Source organism: Giraffa tippelskirchi, chromosome 9 (assembly GCF_054371585.1).
Source record: "Giraffa tippelskirchi isolate mGirTip1 chromosome 9, T2T-mGirTip1v1.2.pri, whole genome shotgun sequence".
NCBI lineage: Eukaryota > Metazoa > Chordata > Mammalia > Artiodactyla > Giraffidae > Giraffa > Giraffa tippelskirchi.
Window position 1 is genome coordinate 127,882,695 of NC_137283.1, and position 20,561 is coordinate 127,903,255.

The window sequence follows — 20,561 nt, forward strand, 5'->3', positions numbered from 1 at the left end:
AAAACTATCAGTTGATATTCAAACTCGTTAGTGTACTGATAGTAGAGCTTCCCTTGTCTCTCAAGACACTAAAATTAGTAGAACCACTGTGGAACTGGAAGCATTCCCAACATGACTGGCTAATAAATTATGCTTTCTTCAACTAAAAAAGTTATTTATATCTACTGCCTTAATCTATACAAAACCTTCCGTTTCAGGCAGGAATTCCAGAATAATCACTCATATTCTTTGCGCAGACTCAGAATAGATCTTAAAGATCACTTAATTTTGTTTTATGAAGTTGAGTGATCTGCAATTCAAACATTTAACTGAATTAGTAACTAGCAAAGCCAGGTAGACTCACTCTCTATGAAATCTGTCCATTACACATACTGTTTGTGGCAATGTCACAGAACCATAAATCTGTAGATTATTTTATTATTTCAATTATTCCTCCTAACTTTATGAGGTTATGGACTATTTTATCCAATTTTCCAGCCATATTTCAGGTGAAAGTAAGAAAATCCAACTCAAAGCAGCAGAATCAGTATTAAAGGTTTCCCACATAATAAGAAATTAAGAAGAAGGACAGGTTGCGGGACTGGTTAGTTTAGCAGCTCAACAATGTCTCCAAGGACCCATCTCTGCCTTCACTCTGCCATCCTCTCAGGTGGTACTCCCAACCCAATCTCTGCTGCTGCTGCTGCTGCTAAGTCACTTCAGTCGTGTCCGACTCTGTGCGACCCCATAGACGGCAGCCCACCAGGCTCCCCTGTCCCTGGGATTCTCCAGGCAAGAACATTGGAGTGGGTTGCCATTTCCTTCTCCAATGCATGAAAGTGAAAAGTGAAAGGGAAGTCGCTCACTCATGTCCGACTCTTAGCGACCCCATGGACTGCAGCCTACCAGGCTCCTCTCTCCATGGGATTTTCCAGGCAAGAGTACTGGGGTGCCATTGCCTTCTCCACCACCCAATCTCTAGGTCTCAGCAATAACCAGAAGATGAGACCACCGCTTCATGTGCATCTTTTTAAGGAACAAAGAAACCTTTTCCAGATACCACAAGCCCAATTCTATCAGTAAATTTTTCCTCAGGTCTCAACGACCAGAATTTCATTACATGCGTATGCCAAAAACCACACAGCCATTGAGAGAAAATGGATACACGTATACGTACAATTGAGTCCCTTTGCTGTCCACCTGAAACTATCACAACATTGTTAATCTGCTATACTCCAATGCAAAATAAAAAGTTAAAAAAAATCACACAGTATAAAGGAACTCCATGGTTGACTTTTAAACCAATCAAATGGCACTCTCCAAGGTTCCTATTTTAAAATAAAAATGTGTGAGCAACATCAGGGTTCTATCAGAAAGTGGGGAGGGCCTAAGCCTCACACTTTGGTTGTCCCTCCAATGATCTTGTGTTCAAGAATGAGTAAGTCTGTGTGTGGTGCTTTTATATTTATATATACATACAGAAATGAACAAAGATAAAAGTCATCGTGAACTGGTTTGGAGAGGCATATGGGAGGAGATAGTATAGAACAGACAGGAAAAGAAATCTATAAGTCTTCCTACAAGGCACTAGACTGCTTCTATTAATTAGTAAACTATAAACTAAGTTTAGTAAGCAAATTTAAACCTGTGGTCTATGAAGAATGGCTTCCTTGGTGGCTCAGACAGTAAAGAGTCCGCCTGAAATGTGGGAGACCTGGGTTCGACCCCTGGGTTGGGAAGATCCCCTGGAGGAGGGCATGGGAATCTACTCCAATATTCTTGCCTGGAGAATCCCCACGGACAGAAGAGCCTGGGGGGCTACAGTCCATAGGGTTGCAAAGAGTCAGACACAACTGAACAACTAAGCATAGCACCGCTTGAAGAATGACTGATGAAACTAAGGATGAGATGCTTAAATGTGGACAACAAACAACATATACTGAATATTTACTATACACTAGACACTGTTCTTCAAGTTTTACATGTAATACCTATTACCAATTAGATAAATTACAGTCATATGCTGACATTAAAATGGACAAAGGTATAAAATAAATAAGTCCTAAGATCACAGAACTAGACACAGAGAGGAGATTCAAACCTTAATAGTCTGACTTCAGAGCCCAAATTCTCAAATACTATGCTCTACATTTCCAGAAAAATAAAGTGCCGATTCAGAGCCAAAGTAACAAATCTGAAGACTTGTCGCACAAAACAAGAGTTCTAGTCTTATTCTTTGTGGTCTCACAGGATAAAGGAACCACTGGGTTAAAGTTTTAAGATAAATCTCTGGTTCCTATCAGACTGACCATGCAACAGAATTAAGCAAAAACTGAACAGGTTGGCCTCCTGGGACAGGTGGATCTATCACTGAAGTTACTCAAGCAGGAGCAAAATGGCTCTGAGTTTAGAATTCAATAAATAAAGGAGTCACACTTAGGAGACAGACTCCATCACGCCAAAAGAGACTACACTAGTGGGGATGGGGGGAGTCCCTAAACTGGTGATTCACAGAGGTTTTGACTGGTGGGCATATTGCTTAAAAATTATTTTAGTCTCTAACATTTAGAAATCATAAGTTTACAGAGAATTTGGATTTCTAACTTTTTTTAAATTTGGACAATTTGGAAATATTCCAGCACTGCAACAACTGGTTGAAGCTGAGGCACTTAAGTTCTCTGGTTGCTGGAATCCTCACCTAGCTGTCTCCCTCTTGAAGGGACCTATTGGATTCCCACAAGTAAACTGTTGTCATCACCTCAGTTCTATAGTGTGTATTAGGTAGCAAGCCTGGGATCTGAGAAAGAAATACAAGCAAAAGAAAGGTTAAAGGGTCATATTACAGCAGGATCTCTTAAACAGTGTTTCTCAACCTCTTTTTCATTCTCATCTGCTCCTATGGAGACTTGACTTTTTTTCCTAACTGGCCCCCACCCCCAGTGAAATCGTAATACCACAAATGTACTATGTATCTGTTTATGGACCACAAACTATTATAAATCTAAATCTTTTTACTCCCTGAGAACCAATTTTGTTCCCTTGGGAATAAAAATGCACATTTAATATTATGGCTAAGCTGATTTATTATTATCTAAATCAGCAGAGACTGGAATATCTACAGGGATATAGACAGTATAGATTGTAACTTCCAGAAGCTTCCTTTAGTTCCTCTCAAGATTATTAGGAGGAAAAACAAAAGAGGAACAAAACCACAGGAGTGTTCAATCTAATGAGCATGAGGATTAAATTACACTATTGTCCTATGTAAAGGTAAGACTGGAGTGTTGGATATGTTTATACTGTTACATGCATGGTCCAATTTCAGTTTACATCTATGATTCTCTAGAGTGGATGCTTTCAAAAGTTTTGACCTCATAACCCTTTACTTTCTTAAAAATTACTGAGAAGTCCAAAGTGTTTGTTCATGGAGGCTGTAACTAATGATTTTCACCACGTGAGAATTAGAAATGAAAACTGAGATGTTTAATTATATACTTATAAATGGATTTAAAATAACAAGAAATTCATCCTATGTTACTATCAATACGGTAATTTTAATGAAAAAATTTTTTCAAAAATTAGAAGAGTGGCATTTTTTACATTTTTCAAATCTCTTCAATGTTTGACTTAATAGAAAAGAGGAGGAGTCTCATATCTATCTCTACATTTAATCTGCAGCAATATCACACATCACGTAACCTCCAGAAAAACTCCACTGGACAGAAGTGAAATAACTAACAGGGTTTTCACTTTTTTGTACCCACTGAGCCTGAGTGTGAGTGATACTCTTTCAGAATTTCAAAACTGCTAACGTTACTTTAAGGTTTTGTGTGAAAACGGTGGATCTAGACACATACAATTTGTACTTTCCTCCCTTCAAACCTCACTAAACCAAGAGTAATTTAAGTTACATAAACTCACAAGGACTAAGAAAACAGGAATAGGGGAAAGAGAAACAAAATTTTAAACAATGGAAAGCATATGGAAGATTGGCACTCTGAGAAAAATGACTCCTACGTAAGCAGGCTTTAGGTAAAAAGCTAATTTTCGGAATCATCAAAGGGCTCAAAAACCAGAGCATTTGGTGCCTCTGACAATGGGGCAAAGGTGAGACTGAGAATGACAGGACTGTGTAGGCAGCTCGACCCTGATTTCAGCATCCCTCTCTACAGTTAGGTGACCCAAGCTGGGCACCACCACAATCCCCAGTATTTATTCTAGAGTGAAGTAGAGGGAAAAAAAGATACCTGCATGAGATGAGGGGAGCATTTAGTTCAGTTCAGTTCAGTCGCTCAGTCGTGTCCGACTCTTTGCAACCCCATGGACTGCAGCATGCCAGGCTTCCCTGTCCATCACCAACTCCGGGAGCCTACTCAAACTCATGGCCATTGAGTCGGTGATGCCATCCAACCATCTCATCCTCTGTCGTCCCCTTCTCCTCCTGTCTTCAATCTTTCCCAGCATCAACATCTTTTCAAATGAGTCCGTTTTTCGCATCAGGTGGCCAAAGTATTTGGAGTTTCAGCTTCAGCATCAGTCCTTCCAATGAATATTCAGGACTGATTTCCTTTGGGATGGACTGGTTGTATCTCCTTGCAGTCCATGGGACTTCAAGAGTCTTCTCCAACACCACTGTTCAAAAGCATCAATTCTTCGCCACTCAGCTTTCTTTATAGTCCATCTCACATCCATACATGACTACTGGAAAAACCACAGCCTTGACTAGATGGACTTTTGTTGGCAAAGTAATGTCTCTGCTTTTTAATATGCTGTCTAGGTTGGTCATAACTTTTCTTCGAAGGAGCAAGCATCTTTTAATTTCATGGCTGCAGTCACCACCTGCAGTGATTTTAGAGCCCCCAAATATAAAGTCGGTAACTGTTTCCACTGTTTCCCCATCTATTTGCCATGAAGTGATGGAACCAGATGCCATGATCTTAGTTTTCTGAATGTTGAGTTTTAAGCCAACTTTTTCACTCTCCTCTTTCACTTTCATCAAGAGGCTCTTTAGTTCTTCTTCACTTTCTGCCAATAAGGGTGGTGTCATCTGCATATCTGAGGTTATTGATATTTCTCCCGGCAATCTTGATTCCAAGCTTGTGCTTCCTCCAGCCCAGCGTTTCTCACGATGTACTCCGCATATAAGTTAAATAAGCAGGGTGGCAATATGCAGCCTTGACATACTCTTTTCCCTATTTGGAACCAGTCTGTTGTTTCACGTCCAGTTCTAACTGTTGCTTCCTGACCTGCATACAGGTTTCTCAAGAGGTAGGTCAGGTGGTCTGGTATTCCCATCTCTTTCAAAAGTTTCCACAGTTTGTTGTGATCCATACAATCAAAGGCTTTGGTGTAGTCAATAAAGCAGAAATAATGTTTTTCTGGAACTCTCTTGCTTTCTCGATAATCCAGTGGATGTTGGCAATTTGATCTCTGGTTCCTCTGCCTTTTCTAAATCCAGCTTGAAGATGTGGCAGTTCACGGTTCACGTACTGTTGAAGCCTGGCTTGGAGAATTTTGAGCATTACTTTACTAGCGTGTGAGATGAGTGCAACTGTGTGGTAGTTTAAGCACTCTTTGGCATTGCTATTCTTTGGGACTGGAATGAAAACTGACCTTTTCCAGTCCTGTGGCCACTGCTAAGTTTTCCAAATACTGACTATAGAGACAACTTCCCTTCTTGAGTTCCTTTCTCGTCAAAATTGCCAAAACCTCCTTAGCTGAGTCATTCTCAGGAAATTCAAGAGAAAAGACCTAAAGATTCTGAAACGAAGTCTTCCACCATGAAAAGAAAACAGCTGAATCCCCTTATGGTGAAGGTCACAACAAATCCCACTCATGGGCTTGGAGTTCTCAGTCGGTGTTTTGGTAGTATATCTTTAAATGGGGCTTCCCAGGTGACTCAGTGGAAAGAATTTACCTGCCAATGCAATTTTCCCTGGTTAGGAAGATTCCTGGAGAAGGAAATGGGAACCCACTCCATTATTCCTGCCTAGAAAATCCCATGGACAGAGGAGCCTAGTGGGCTACAGTCCATGGTGTTGCAGAGTTGGACATGACTGAGCACACATGTACACACACTTACACACCTTTAAACAATGGTAGCCAAGGACCACTCAAGAGGTCAAAACAAATTAGTTTAAAAGGAAACTTGCAGTATACAAGAAGACAAAATTCCAAGAAATTATCATTAATATCTAGGGGTCACAAAATGTATTAGACCTACGAATAATAATACCATATCATAAAGGAATATTTATAGAAAAAAGATTTAAATTAAAAATATAATAGCAGAAATGAAAACCTCAATCAAAGAGTTGGAAGATAAGTTGAAGAAATTTACCCAGAAATTAAAAGGCATAGGAAAGAAAAGATAAGAAGATCTGGAGAAGAGCGCTACAGATCTCAATATCAACAACAAGAATTCCAGAAATTAGAGGAGAAAAATGGAGGGGAAGAAATCAAAGGACTAATTCGAGTTAATTTCCTAGAATCCAAGGATACAAATTCTAAGAATTGAAAGACCCACTGAGTGCGCAGCACAATCACTTAAATTAGACCTGTATCAAGGAACTACTTCATAAAATTCTGGCACTCAAAGACAGAGAGGCTCAAAAGCGGCTTCAGACAAGACTGGGGGCAGAGCAGACTTCTCAATAGCAACACTGGAGCCAAAGGAAAACGAAGCACTCCATTAAAAACTGAAGGGGAATCATTTCTGCCCAACTACCACAAGTATTAAGACAGAAGAGTCATTTTCAGACATGCAAGTTCTCAAAAAGTTCAACTTGTAGGCATATTTTTTTCACAATGCTACTGAAGAGAGAATTTCATCAAAATGAGGGGAGATAAACCAAGGAAGGAAATGAAAATGACATCTAGGAAAAAGGGAAACAGGAGAGAGGTAAAGAAGAAACATCCCAAGAAGACAATGGGCCTGAAAAATAACTACCACATATCAGATGACTCTATGACAAATTTCCTCAAGATGAACTTAACAGACTACCTAACGTGCCTGAATAAGCCGAGAGGAGATTTATACAATTGAGGGAGAGTCTGGATTGAACTAGTGAGATAAACATAGAATCTTCAGCTAAGAAAATAAGGTAATTTAAGTACATTAACCTGTACTCAGCAATTAGAGAATGCACATTCTTTAAAAATGCAAAACATTTACAAAGACTGACTCCACACTAGGCCACAGTCACAAAAATGACAAAGAATATTATACATTTCACATTCTTTGAACACAAAGCAATAAAGCTAGAAAATATTAACAAGATACCCCTACAAAGAAAACTACAAATTTGAAAAATTTTTAAGCACATTTTTTTTTTAAAGAATTTTTATTTTATATTGGAGTACAGTTGAGTAACAAAGCTGTGTTAGGTTTCAGGTGTACAGTAAAGTGATTCAGTTATACATGCTATCTACTCTTTTTTCAAATTCTTTTCCCATTTAGGTTATTACAGAATATTGAGAAGAGTTCCTCGTGCTAGGTCCTTGTTGGTTATCTATTTAAAATATAGGAGTGTGTACATGTTAATCCTGAATTCCAAATTTATCCCTCCCTCCTTTGTGTGTATTTCTAAATCATGGGTGGAAGAAATCATAATAGAAATCAGAGACTATTCAGATTTGAATTATAGCCAAAATATATAAAAATCTGCAGGATGCAGCTAAAGCAATCTTAAGAGGGAAATTTATAGATGCAAATGTTTGTACTTTAAGTTATGCTACAGCTTAAAAAAACGCAAATTTGTTCCAACACAGTATGAGCAAAACATTAATTTTCTATTTGCCTATGTGTGATTTTTTAGTGAGAAACATTAGGTGAAACCAGAAAACTACACCCGGCTGAACTAAGCTGTGTAGGAAAACAGAAAATGCAGACAACTCAAACATGCACCAGCTATGTCAGTTCGCCAGGTGTGTGATGAGCCATATCTATCCACACATGGTTTCAACTTCCTGTCCAATTTCAGAGAACTGTCTTCCCACCACCTCACCTTAACTCACAAACTGCAACCCTTCTGACACCCACTTCTACAAAGTATAGGTCTTTTTCAAGGTAAAGCACCGCATTTATCTTAGTTATGTACATCTTAACCACTAAATAGATATAAAATTGTACTGCAGTTCTTACAAGACTCCATGGGTGACACTGATGAAGTTTTGAGTGTTGTACCTTTAACCCCATTTTCCCCATAAGCCTTGTGATTTTTGTTGTGCAATTGTGCACACCAAAGTGATTGGCAGTAATACTTACACTGTGATAAAGCTAAACTGGCTGCATTAGAAAAAGACAAAATGAAAAGTCAGAGAATATTATTGAGACAGGGAAATCGGAACATATATTGTAATCAGACAATATTATTGTGTCAGTGTTAAATTTACTATGATTGCATTTTTTGGACTTAAGAGATGAACACAAGAGGGCAATGTCATGATGCCTAACTCTAAGGAATTTAGGGGAAAAAAAGAGAATTAAAGCATGAGACAAAATACATACAGCAGAATGCTAACACTGGGTATTCAGTGTACTATCCTTGTACTTCTTCTATAATAAAAAGCTTGGAAAAGCAAAATATTGGGGATGGCAAGTGTGGCAGACTGAATTCCTCACTCTTTGTATTCACACTTTTCCACATGACTTTGGAATACTTCTCAGAATGGCAGAGAATATTTTCCTACCCCATGTGACTTGTTTTGACAGAATGTGGCAGAAGTGATAGTAGGTTATGTATGAGTTTAAGAATCTTGCTCCTTTGTATGCTTCTACCATCAAAAGGAGGTGTGTCCAAATTAGCCTGCTCTTCCCAGGAAGATGAGACGATGTCATCCCTGCTGCTCTAGTTGAGACCACCCTCTATCAGCTGACATCCAGTCAACCTTAAACCTGTGTTTAATGACTCCAGCCAAGGCCAGCAGATCGCCTAGCCAACCCTGCCCTGACTTCAGATAAATGAGCAATATACAGTCACTATGAGACTAGGGTTTTGTGGTTATTACACAGAATGTTGTCAAAACAACTAAGTAGTTAAGTTAGAAAAAGAGAATAAATTCAAAGAAAAGATAAAAATTTTAAAGTAATAAAAAATAAGAGCAGACATATAAGAAATAGAAAATAAAAATACAACAGAGAGGATCAACAAAACCAAACAATGGTCATCTGAAAAGACTTAAAAAAAAAAATCCTCAGGCAAAAATAATCAAGAAAAAAAGAGAAGGTACAAATAAATAGACTTAGGAATGAGAAAGGGACCAAAACTATAGAATATAGGTTTTTTTTTTAAATCTTAATACACTGTTATTTCTTATTTGAAACAGCTTTAACAATCTTTTTTTAAACTATTTGTTTTTTAATGAAACAGCTTAAAGATCTGAATGAAACGGGAGGTGTTTTAGAAAAAGTTACTAAAACTATCTCAACAATAAAGTCCTTTACTCACTAAAGAAACTGAATCCATTTTTTTAAAAAAGAATCAAGTTGGTTTTCTATAGGAAAATCCAGGAACTGATCCTTTAAGAAACAGACTGTCTATTAAAGAAACCTTTGGAAGAAAGGAAGGGAAAAAAGGAGGGAATAAAAGTTCCCCAAAATATTGTTTGAGGCTATAAACTTAAAAACTGGATAAATATGATATGAGAAAGGAAAATCACAGACCAATCGCACTTAGTAAACAGATTTTAAAATCCCAAATACTACCCAAACGTCCGCCTAGTCAAGGCTATGGTTTTTCCAGTGGTCATGTATGGATGTGAGAGGTGGACTATAAAGAAAGCTGAGTGCCGAAGAATTGATGCTTTTGAACTGTGGTGTTGGAGAAGACTCGTGAGAGTCCTCTGGACTGCAAGGAGATCCAACGAGTCCATCCTAAAGGAAATCAGTCCTGAATATTCATTGGAAGGACAGATGGTGAAGCTGAAACTCCAATACTTTGGCCACCTGATGCGAAGAACTGACTCATTGGAAAAGACCCTGATGCTGGGAAAGACTGAAGGCAGGAGGAGAAGGGGACGACAGAGGATGAGATGGCTGGATGGCATCATCGACTCGATGGACATGGATTTGGGTGGACTCAGGGAGTTAGTAATGGACAGGGAGGCCTGGCGTGCTGCAGTTCATGGGGTCGCAAAGAGTCGGACACGACTGAGCAACTGAACTGAACTGATTACCCAACCAAATCCTGCAATAAACTCTCAAAAATTAAAAAAAAAAAAAAAAAATTTTGAAACAATCACAAAGTTATAGAAAGTTGAAAACACAGTACAAAGAAGTTTTTTTCCAGAACTATTTGGGAATAAGTTGCCAACCTGGTGCTCCATGGCTTTCGAGTATTTGATGTGTATTTCCTATACACAAGGACTTCCTACATGATCAGAGTAAGACCATGAGAATCAGGAAATAAACAGTAGTACACTACTACCATTTAACTCTCAGACACCACTCAAGTGTGCCAATTATTCTGATGTCATCTTGGACGGAAAAGGATGTAGTTCAGAACCATGCTATGCATTTAGTTGGCATGGTCCCTTCAATCTCTAAGTCCTAAGTGGAATCTTAAAGACTCATTTAGGACCCTTACACTATCAAAGATTAGAGGCCAGTTCTTCTTGTGGAAAAGCTGTCAAATTGGATTCAGTGTTTTCTCATAATTATACCCATGTTATGCATTTTGGCAGAACTACCACAGAAGCATGATGATTTCTGCCCACTGGATCCTATCAAGCAACACATGATTTCAATCTGTCCCACTACGGATGATGTTTATGTTGGTCACTTGATTAATTTAGGGCCTGCCCTCATCACTACTCGGGCTCAGCATGCTGCAACTGGCTGTGTATCCACGACGTTCTTCCTTCTCCCTCTTCTTGGACACTGATATTCCCTGCCAGGTTGCCCCTATGTGGAAATGCCCCCCTTGTGAAGCCCCAAACCAGGCTGCTCTGCCCTTCCCCACCTATACTCATCTTACTTGAACTCTAAACCCCCACATGCAGCCACCCCTGCAAACTCCCTGTGGAGTCCTCCTCACCCTAACTGGGCTGTGACTCCTGCCCCACAGAGCTGCTACTCACCCAACCTGGGGTGTGACACTCACCCTGGGCCAATGCAACACCCTGCTCCCACCACAGACACCTACTTTGCTCTCCTGTACATAAGGAATCAAGGACTGAATTGTTCAAGAAAGGAAACAGAAGGACTGCAATGTATTCTTTAAATGTATTTTGGACTCAGGAGGATTTATCTTTCCAATACAGTAAACACATTTCTCTAATTTTAAACTAATTTATCACAGTAATAGATTTAAAGGGAACCTATATGATTATCTCAATAACTACCAAAAAAGGACAGGATAAAAATACAACCCATTCAAGGTAAAGAATAATACAAAACCTTTCTGAAACGATGAATAGAAGGAGAGCTCTTTAACTTGATAAAATGTATTTAGTAAAAAAGCCAGGGTAAACCTCATACTTAAGGGTGAAATGTTAACAGCATTTCTCTTTAAAGTCAGAAACAAAACAAACGCCTGCTATCACTGCTTCTACTCAACTCTGTAGGCCTCATCAGAGCAATGAGAAAAATAAATGAACATAATAAAGACTGAAAAGGAAAAACAAAAATGTCATTACTGCAGAAAATGCATACATAAGAAGTCCAAGAGCATTCAGATTAGTTGGAGGATATAAAACTGATAAAAAAAAAAAATCAACTCTATTCGCAAACAAGCAAGTAGCAAATATCTGTTAAAAAGACACCATTCACAGTAACTAAACTCATGAGGTACTTAAGAATAAATCTAACAAAATATATAAGATCTTTCCAGGAAAAATTATTAAACTTCATTTAAAGACATAAAAGAAGGCCTGCATAAACGGAGATACTGCATTCATGAATATCAGAAGACAAAATTTTTAAATAGCAATATGTCCCAAATTTAATATAAAAAGTAAAAGGAATGCAGAAGAAATTCCCCATAAGGATTTTTCATATAACCTGACAAGTTGATTCTAAAATTCAAACAAAATGCCAAACCAATTCTGAAAGAGCCAGGTGGGATTATATCCCCTAATCAGATAGCAAGACATCTTAAAGGGATGGAAATTGAGAGCGCATGATATCCATACAGGTACAGATGACAGAGGAGAACTAGAGCGCTTTAACAGAGTTAAGCATATATGGAAATTTGGGTATATAGCAGATGTGCCATTAGTAATCAGTGAGAAATACACAGACCATTCCACAGATAATGCTGAAACAACCAGCTCCTCAGGAGAAAAAAATTACAATTCTCAGTATATAACAGAATTATATTCCAAATGGATTAAATATCTAAAAATCTAAATGTGAAAAGCAATACTTCAAAACATTAGGAATACAGGAGGAGAAGATCTCAAGATCTTGAGAGTATTTCAAAGGACAATGAAGGATTTCTTAAACAAGACGCAAAACACACAACCATAAAGGAAGATGCTGACAGCTATAGTTCCACTAGAACTTAGTATTTAGTCACCAAAACCCCACATAAAATAAAAAGCTACAACTGGCAAGAAGTATTTGAAACCCATATTCCCAGGAATACATATTAACATATCCATAATAAAAAGTTCCTGTGAATAGAACTGATAAAGGAAGTTATTCCCAACTACCAAGCTAGTCAGAAGTCTGACTTCAAAGAATCGACTGACACTTATCTGCATCAATTGGCAACTCCCAAGTCTTCCTCAGCATCTCAGGTTGGAGCTTGTCCCTTAGTGCTGGTGCTATTTTTGTATCATCTTTCTCCTAAACAGTGAGAACTGAATGAGTCTCTCTTACTTCTGATGAAATCCAAGATTATTTCATAATTTTACTTCCATATTATTCTGGTGCAGATAGTTGTTTCCCAATACCACAGTCGACTGTCCTTGACAAATGGCCCACTCTTGTAGCTATTTCAGTAGCACTTCAGCATTTTCAAAGAAAATCAATTATGAACTTCACATAATTCACATGCCCATACACTCATTCTAGGAGGTGAAGTAACCATTCAGAACCTGAGCTTCTGACAGCTTTAAATCCTAAATAATTTCTAATATGGATGCTATAAACACTCACTTTACAATATTTCCAAGAATCCAAGGCCTAATTCCTTGCAGCATTTTCATGGTACGAACATTGCAACCCCCAAATTTTCTATTCCCTACCTTGCCACGGTGTGGCCCATTCATTCCTCTAGTTCTAATAGTATTGGCTTGGCCAAAAAGTTTGGTTTTACCATACCATCTTATGGAAAACTCTTTTAGCCATCCCAATATATCCTTCCAATCCTAGAGAAGGGCAATGCCAAAGAATGTTCAAACTACCATACAAAGGTGCTCACTTCACATGCTGGCAAGATAATGTTCAAAATCCTTCAAGCAAGGCTTTAGAAATATGTGAACAGAGAACTTCCAGATGTACAAGCTGGGTTTTGAAGAGGCAGGGATCAAATTGCCAACATTTGCTGGAATATAGAAAAAGCAAGAGAATTCTAGAAAAACATCTACTCCTGCTTCACCAACTACACTAAATTGACTGTGTGGATCACACAAACCGTGGAAAATCCTTAAAGAGATGGGAATACCAGATCACTTAACCTGTCTCCTGAGAAACCGGCAGGCAGGTCAAGAAGCAACAATTACAACCAGACATGGAACAAATTACTGGTTCAAAACTGGGAAAGGAGTATGACAAGGCTATATATTGTCACCCTGCTTATTTAACTTCCATGCAGAGTACATCATACAAAATGCCAGGCTGGATGAATCACATGCTGGAATCAAGATTGCCGGGAGAAATATCAACCTCAGATATGCAGGTTTATTTTTGGGGGCTCAAAAATCACTGCAGATGGTGACTGCAGCCATGAAATTAAAAGACGCTCCTTGGAAGAAAAGCTATGACCAACCTAGACAGCATTACCAAAAAGCAGAGACATCACTTTGCCAACAAAGATCCCTCCAGTCAAAGCTACAGTTTCTCCAGTAGTCATGTATGGATGTGACAGTTGGACTATAAAGAAAGCTGAGCACCAAAGAATTGATGCTTTTGAACTGTGGTGTTGGAGAAGACTCTAGAGTCCCTTGGACTGCAAGGAGATCAAACCAGTCAATCCTAAAAGAAATCAATCCTGAATATTCACTGGAAGGACTGATGCTGAAGCTGAAACTCCAAATACTTTGGCCACCTGATGGAAAGAGCCGACTCAGTGGAAAAGACCCTGATGCTGGGAAAGACTAAAGGCAGGAGGAGAAGGGGATGACTTAAGACGAGATGGTTGGATGGCATCACTGACTCAACCAATATAAGTTTGAGCAAGCTCTGGGAAATGGTGAAGGACAGGGAAGCCTGGCCTGCTGCAGTCCATGGGGTCACAGAGTTGCACACAACTGAGGGACTGAACAACAACAGACACACAGATGACACCACTCTAATGGCAAAAAGCAAAGAGGAACAAAAGAGCCTCTTGATGAAGGTCAAAGAGGAGCATGTAAAAGCTGTGAAACTCAACATTCGAAAACCAAAGATCACAGCATCTCGTCCCATCACTTCAAGGCAAATAGAAGAGGAAAAAGTGGAAGCAGTGACAGACTTTATTTTCTTGGGCTCCAAAGTCACTGTGGACAGTGAGAGCAGCCATGAAAGTAAAAGACACTTGGCTCCTTGGAAGGAAAGCTATGATAAACCTAGAGAGCATATCAAAAAGCAGAGACATTCCTTTCCCAATAAAGATCCATACAGTCAAAGCTATGGTTTTTCCAGTAGCCATGCATGGATGTGAGAGATGGACCATAAAGAAGGCTGATAAGAATTGATGCTTTTGAATTGTGGAGCTGGAGAAGACTCTTGAGAGTCTCTTGGACTGCTAGAGATCAAGCCAGTCAATCCTAAAGGAAATCAATCCTGAATATTCACTGGAAGGACTGATGTTGAAGCAGAAGCTCCAATACTTTGGCCACCTGATGTGAAGAGGTGACTCACTGGAAAAGACCCTGATGCTGGGAATGACTGAAAGCAAAAGGAGAAGGTGGTGGCAAAGGATGAGATGGTTAGATAGCATAACCAACTCAACGGACATGAATTGGAGGAAACTCGTAGATGGCAGAGGACAGAGAAGCCTGCTTTGCTACAGTTCACGGGGTTGCAGAGTTGGACACAAGACTTAGCAAACGAACAAATAACATAAGCAAGGTTTACAATAGCAGTCAAATGAGTTCCTTGGTGTAGAGAGTCTCAATTTTAGACTAATATGAAAATGTTTGACACTAACCTGTTCACAAAGCCCATGAAAGTGAAAGTGGCCCAGACGTGTCCAGCTCTTTGCGACCCCATGGACTAAACAGTCCTTGGAATTCTCCAGGCCAGAATACTGGAGTGGGTAGCCTTTTCCTTCTCCAGGGAATCTTCCCAACACAGGGATCGAACCCAGGTCTCCTGCATCGCAGGCAGATTCTTTACCAGCTGAGACACAATGCCCATAAGTGACTCTTTAATTTCCTAAGAAACTTGATGTAACAGAGATTAAGTAACAATGTCTAGCACATAACCTAGAAAGGAAGTGTTTTTAGATTCCATCCAATTAACTCTTACAACACTATATAACTCTTTTTGCATACAGGAAATATACCCTAAAAATGACATTTGTGACTGCAGTTTTGTCTCCACAATATTTCTAACGCTGAGAATTATATTCTAAAAACACAAAATACATCTGGTTAGTGCTGTTATAGAAGAGGTCCTAGAAAGCTCCCCTGCCTCTTCTATTATGTGGCTCAAAGTGAAAAAGTGTTGTCTATGAACTAGAAAGTGGGCTGTCACCAGACCAGATTCTGTTTGTGCCTTGATCTTGGACTCCCCAGCCCCCAGAACTGTGAGAAATGAACTTCTATTGCTTTTAAGCCATCCAAGTTTGTATGTTATTTAGCTTATAGCAGGTCAAATGAACTAATACACCTACTTTAGTAGAACATGAAATATTACAGCAGAAAGTCCAGCTTAAAAAGTGATCAATTCTTCAAATCTAAACCTCTATCTTAAACCACTCATAAAAATTAACTCAAAATAGACTGCAGAGGTAAAAGTAAGGAAGACTGGAGACTGTAGATCTTCTAGAATAAAATGTAGGAAAAAACCTCCTTTGCTGTACAGAAGCCTTTTAGTTTGATGTAGTCCTCCTTATCTTCTTTTTGCTAATCATCAGGGAAATGCAAATCAAAACCATGACAAAGTATCAACTCAGATCTCTTAGGGTATCTGTCATCAAAAAGACGAAATTAGTACTGGAGAAGATATGGAGGAAAGGGAACCCTTGTGAACTGTTGGTGGGAGTGTAAAGTGTACAACCATTATGGAAAACAGTATGGAGGATCCTCAAAAAATTAAAAATGGAACTACTGTATGATCCAGCAATTCTACTTCATGAATATATACCCAAAGAAACTAAATTAGTATCTTGAAAAGATATCTGGAACCCCATGTTCATGCAGCATTTTTCACAATCGCCAAAATATGGAAACAGCTCAATTGTCTACTGACAAATAATGAAAATGTTGTATATATACACAATAGACTATTCAGTCACAAAAAAAGAAAAAAAAAAAATCCTGTTATTTGCTACATCTTGGATGAACCTAGAGGACATTATGCAAAGTGAAATAAGCCAGACAGAAAACCAGACACTATATGATCTCACTGATACACAGAATTAAAAAAAAAAAAATTAAGTCAAAATCGTAGAAGCAGAGAGTAGAATGGTGACTGCCAGAGACTAGAGTGTGGGAAGAAATGTAGAAATGTGACCCAAGGATACAAACATTCAGTTAAAACAGGCTTTAAGAATCTAATGTACAGTACAGTGACTAGAGTTAATTTCAAATTTGCTCTGACAGTAAATCCCAGTGTTCTCACCACACACACACACATAAACATGGTAACTATGTGAGGTGATGGATAGGCTAAATTAATTTGACTGTAATAATTTCATAATGTGTATGTATATCAAATCATCATCATGCACACCCTAAATAAATACAATTTTATTTATTAATTGCACCTCAAGAGACCTGGAAAAAATTGAAAGCATTTATTAAAAAAAAAAAAGAAAGAAAATGAAAAGACAAGGCTTAGGCTGGGAGAAAATTTTTGCAAATAACGTACCTGATACAGGACTTGTATCCAGAATACATAAAGAACTATTACAACTCTATAATAAAAAGAAAAATGACCACCCCCTCCCAAAATAAATGGGCAAAAGTTTTACATGGTCAGTCCACCAAAGATTAACAAATGACTTAAAAAGCACGTGAAATGATGTTTAATATCGTTAGTCACTAGGGAAATGCAAATTAAACCACAAGATACCACTATAAATCCACTAGAATAGCTGTAATTAAAGACAGACAATACCTAGTTTTGGTGAGAATCTAGAGATACTAGAACCCTCATGCTGTGCTGTGAAGAATGTAAAATGGTACATACAACCACTTGTGACAAATAATCTGGCAGTTTCATAAAACGGTAAACATAAATTCACTATCTAAACCAGCAATTCTACTTGCAAAGGACCCCAACAAATATAAACATGTTGACAGAAAGAAATGTATATGAATGTTCATAGCAACACTAACTGGCAACAAGTCAAATGTCCATTAGATGGAGTGGATGGGCAAATAAAATGTATTATATCCATATAGTTGAATATTATCCCATAAAAAAATAAAAAGAAATGAAATACTTCACAGCTTTTATCCCACTTACTGAGAATATTCATATATCCTGCTATGGGTCTATGGGCAACTCAAAGCCCCTCTGAAGGTATTGTGTAAAACACAGTACATGTATCATATAACTTTTTGAAAAGTCATAAAATTTTGAATTCTGAATCACATCTGGCTTCAGTGGTTTCAAATAAGGATTGGTGAATTTAGAGAGAATGAATAACTTTCTCAAGCCCTTCTAACACATTCAAGTATTCTGTATCATATAATAACCTATATTAAGCATCATCCGTTTCCCAACTACAATTAGTCCTTATTTTGATATTTTTAAATGACTGAACATGAAGCACAAAGACAATGTGTACTATGTAATATGACTTAATTATTTTAGAATTTAAATTTTAAACAGATCAGCATCATATAAGACATAGATCTCTAGCTGTTTGAATTTCCTGATTTTAACGCATCATAGTCATAGAATCAATTTGAAACTAATGGGAAATACTGATCAATATATTTAACATTGCTTAAAACATTAATGGTTTGAAATCATATTTTTTCCAGAAAATATTAACTATCAATTCAGAGGCACCTGATACAAAGATTTAAAAAAATACTCCTAAAACAGAAACTATCTGAAAACCATTTCAGCTGTAGCTCCTTTATAACCTTGAATCAGAGATGGAAAATAAAACCTTCTGAAAGGCTTCTCCATTCGAAAGCATAGTCTATGAAAAAGAAATTTTCATACCAACCCAGCTGTCAGGAATATAAGACTAAAAGCAGCAAGGAGCCACCATTTCACTTTGCAAAATGACAAAAATTATAAAACTTAAATGTCAGTAATAGATTGTTTAATAAATTATGGTATAGGTATAGTGAAGTCACTCACTCGTGTCTGACTCTTTGTGACCCCACAGACTGTAGCCCACCAGGCTCCTCTGTCCATGGGATTCTCCAAGCAAGAATACTGGAGTGGGTTGCTATTTCCTTCTCCAGGGGATCTTCCCGACCCAGGGATCGAACCCAGGTCTTCCTGCATTGCAGCCAGATGCTTTACCGTCTGAATCACCAGGGAAGCCCTGAATTATAGGATGTGCTCATTATAAAATGTTTTATTTAAAAAGAATGAAGTAGTTTTGAATTTACTGACATGAAATGATCAGTATATATTATTAGGTGAAAAAAAATGTACAGCACAGAACAATATTTATTATCTTATCTCACTATTTAAATAGAAACATATAAAGAATTACATTTAAATGAATGCATAGGAAAATGTCTACAAAGATACAATTTTGTAACTAGTTATCTCTGGAGTGAAGAGTAGAACAGGATAGGGAGGATGACACTTTTGCATTGCTCAGATTTTTAAATAACAAGGATGTCATTTTTAACTTAAAGGGAGTAGTTAAAAAATGGAAAGAGACTATTAATATTATGTACTGGAGAGCTAAGAAAAACTAGGAACACAGAAGCATTTTATCTGACTTAAAGAATGGTTCAACTACATAGATAACCGTGTTAGAACCGACTTTCAGAGGATGCTAATGACTACTACATTTCTATGACTAATTACCATCAGTGAGTAACCTCACTCCAAACAATGACTTCACTGGCTCCTAATAAATCAAACTCTACAGACAGATTATATATTAGGGTCCAATCCCTGGAAATGAGTTTTACATCACCAAAAACTATTAAAGTTGATCAAAAGTAAAATAAATATATGTTTCAAAGATGTTTTTTAGATATTTAAATATTTCTTTGAAGGAATTTTTCTGCACTATTCTTAAAAAATATATTCATGGGCCTAAGAACTCCTTTTTCTGCTAAATTTTCCTGTAGCAAGCATAGGCATTTTTCACTGCTTCAAGAACTTCAAAATCTTCTAGGATTTTCTATCTTGACAATATTCACTTCCAAGATAATATTCACCAATGCCTGTGAAAGTACCAGAATAAAGAAAGCCGAGAATAGGGCATAATCATAATAGCGGAATTTTGCTAGTTACTATGGAGTTTTAGGGTTAGCAAGAGAGTAAAAATAGGAAGATTACCTGCGTTTAAAACTTAACCTCTATTTAAAAACAATTTTTTTTCTAGATAGAAAGACTTATTGTGCTAACACACAGACACACAGAAATGGTAGGGAGAGGAAGTAATCCAAAGGGACACATGAGTCAAATGAAAGAGCTGCCAATGCCCCAAACTGGAACAATTTGAGCAACAAAGTACAATAGTATTAAATTATAACCCAAGGTATAAAACATAGCCATGAATCCATATTGATGTAAATAAATGTGGCAAAAGAGACAAACTTACCATTATAAAAAAATTACAAGGACTTCCCTGGTGGTACAGTGGATAAGAATCTGCCTACCAATGCAGGCAACACAGATTCAAATCTCTGATCAGGGAAGATCCCACATGCTGCAGAGCAACTAACCCCATGTGCCACAACTTCTAAGCCCTCCCTCTAGAGTCCTCCAGCCACAACTACTGAAGCCCATGAACTTAGAGCCCATGCTCTAAGTAACCAAAAATAAATATTTTTAAATGACTATAAAAGGTTATTAATTTCTTTAAAAAAAAACTACAAATAATTTATCCAGACAGCACAATCGAGGTAGAACCTACCTTCCCACATCTTAACCATAGTGATTTCCTTCCAAAGAGTACATCATGGGAAGGGTGAAAAAAAGAGTGACATTACATTGGAGAAGCCTACAAACACTACTGAGCCAGGTAATCAAGGTCAACATCAAAGTGTTAGATCATATCGTTAATATGTACCTGTAACATGACTGTGATGACAACAGCACTTTACATGCTTGGTCT

General features: G+C 37.8%; 1 protein-coding gene across 4 annotated transcripts in view; it reads right to left on the reverse strand.

The window, feature by feature from the left end:
- The window catches only part of ZNF292 (zinc finger protein 292), an 89,216-nt gene that overhangs the window by 40,979 nt on the left and 27,676 nt on the right, over positions 1–20,561 (reverse strand). Inside the window, exon 2 of one of the 4 annotated variants that reach the window (XM_081528629.1) lies at positions 4,227–5,478. The exons of 2 other annotated variants lie outside the window; for them this stretch is intronic. In XM_081528629.1, coding sequence (XP_081384755.1) covers positions 4,227–4,232 — 6 coding nt within the window. In that variant the 5' untranslated portion in view covers positions 4,233–5,478. Of the gene's footprint in view, positions 1–4,226; positions 5,897–20,561 lie in introns of all 4 variants that reach the window. One more of the 4 variants, XM_081528630.1, reaches the window with a different exon arrangement.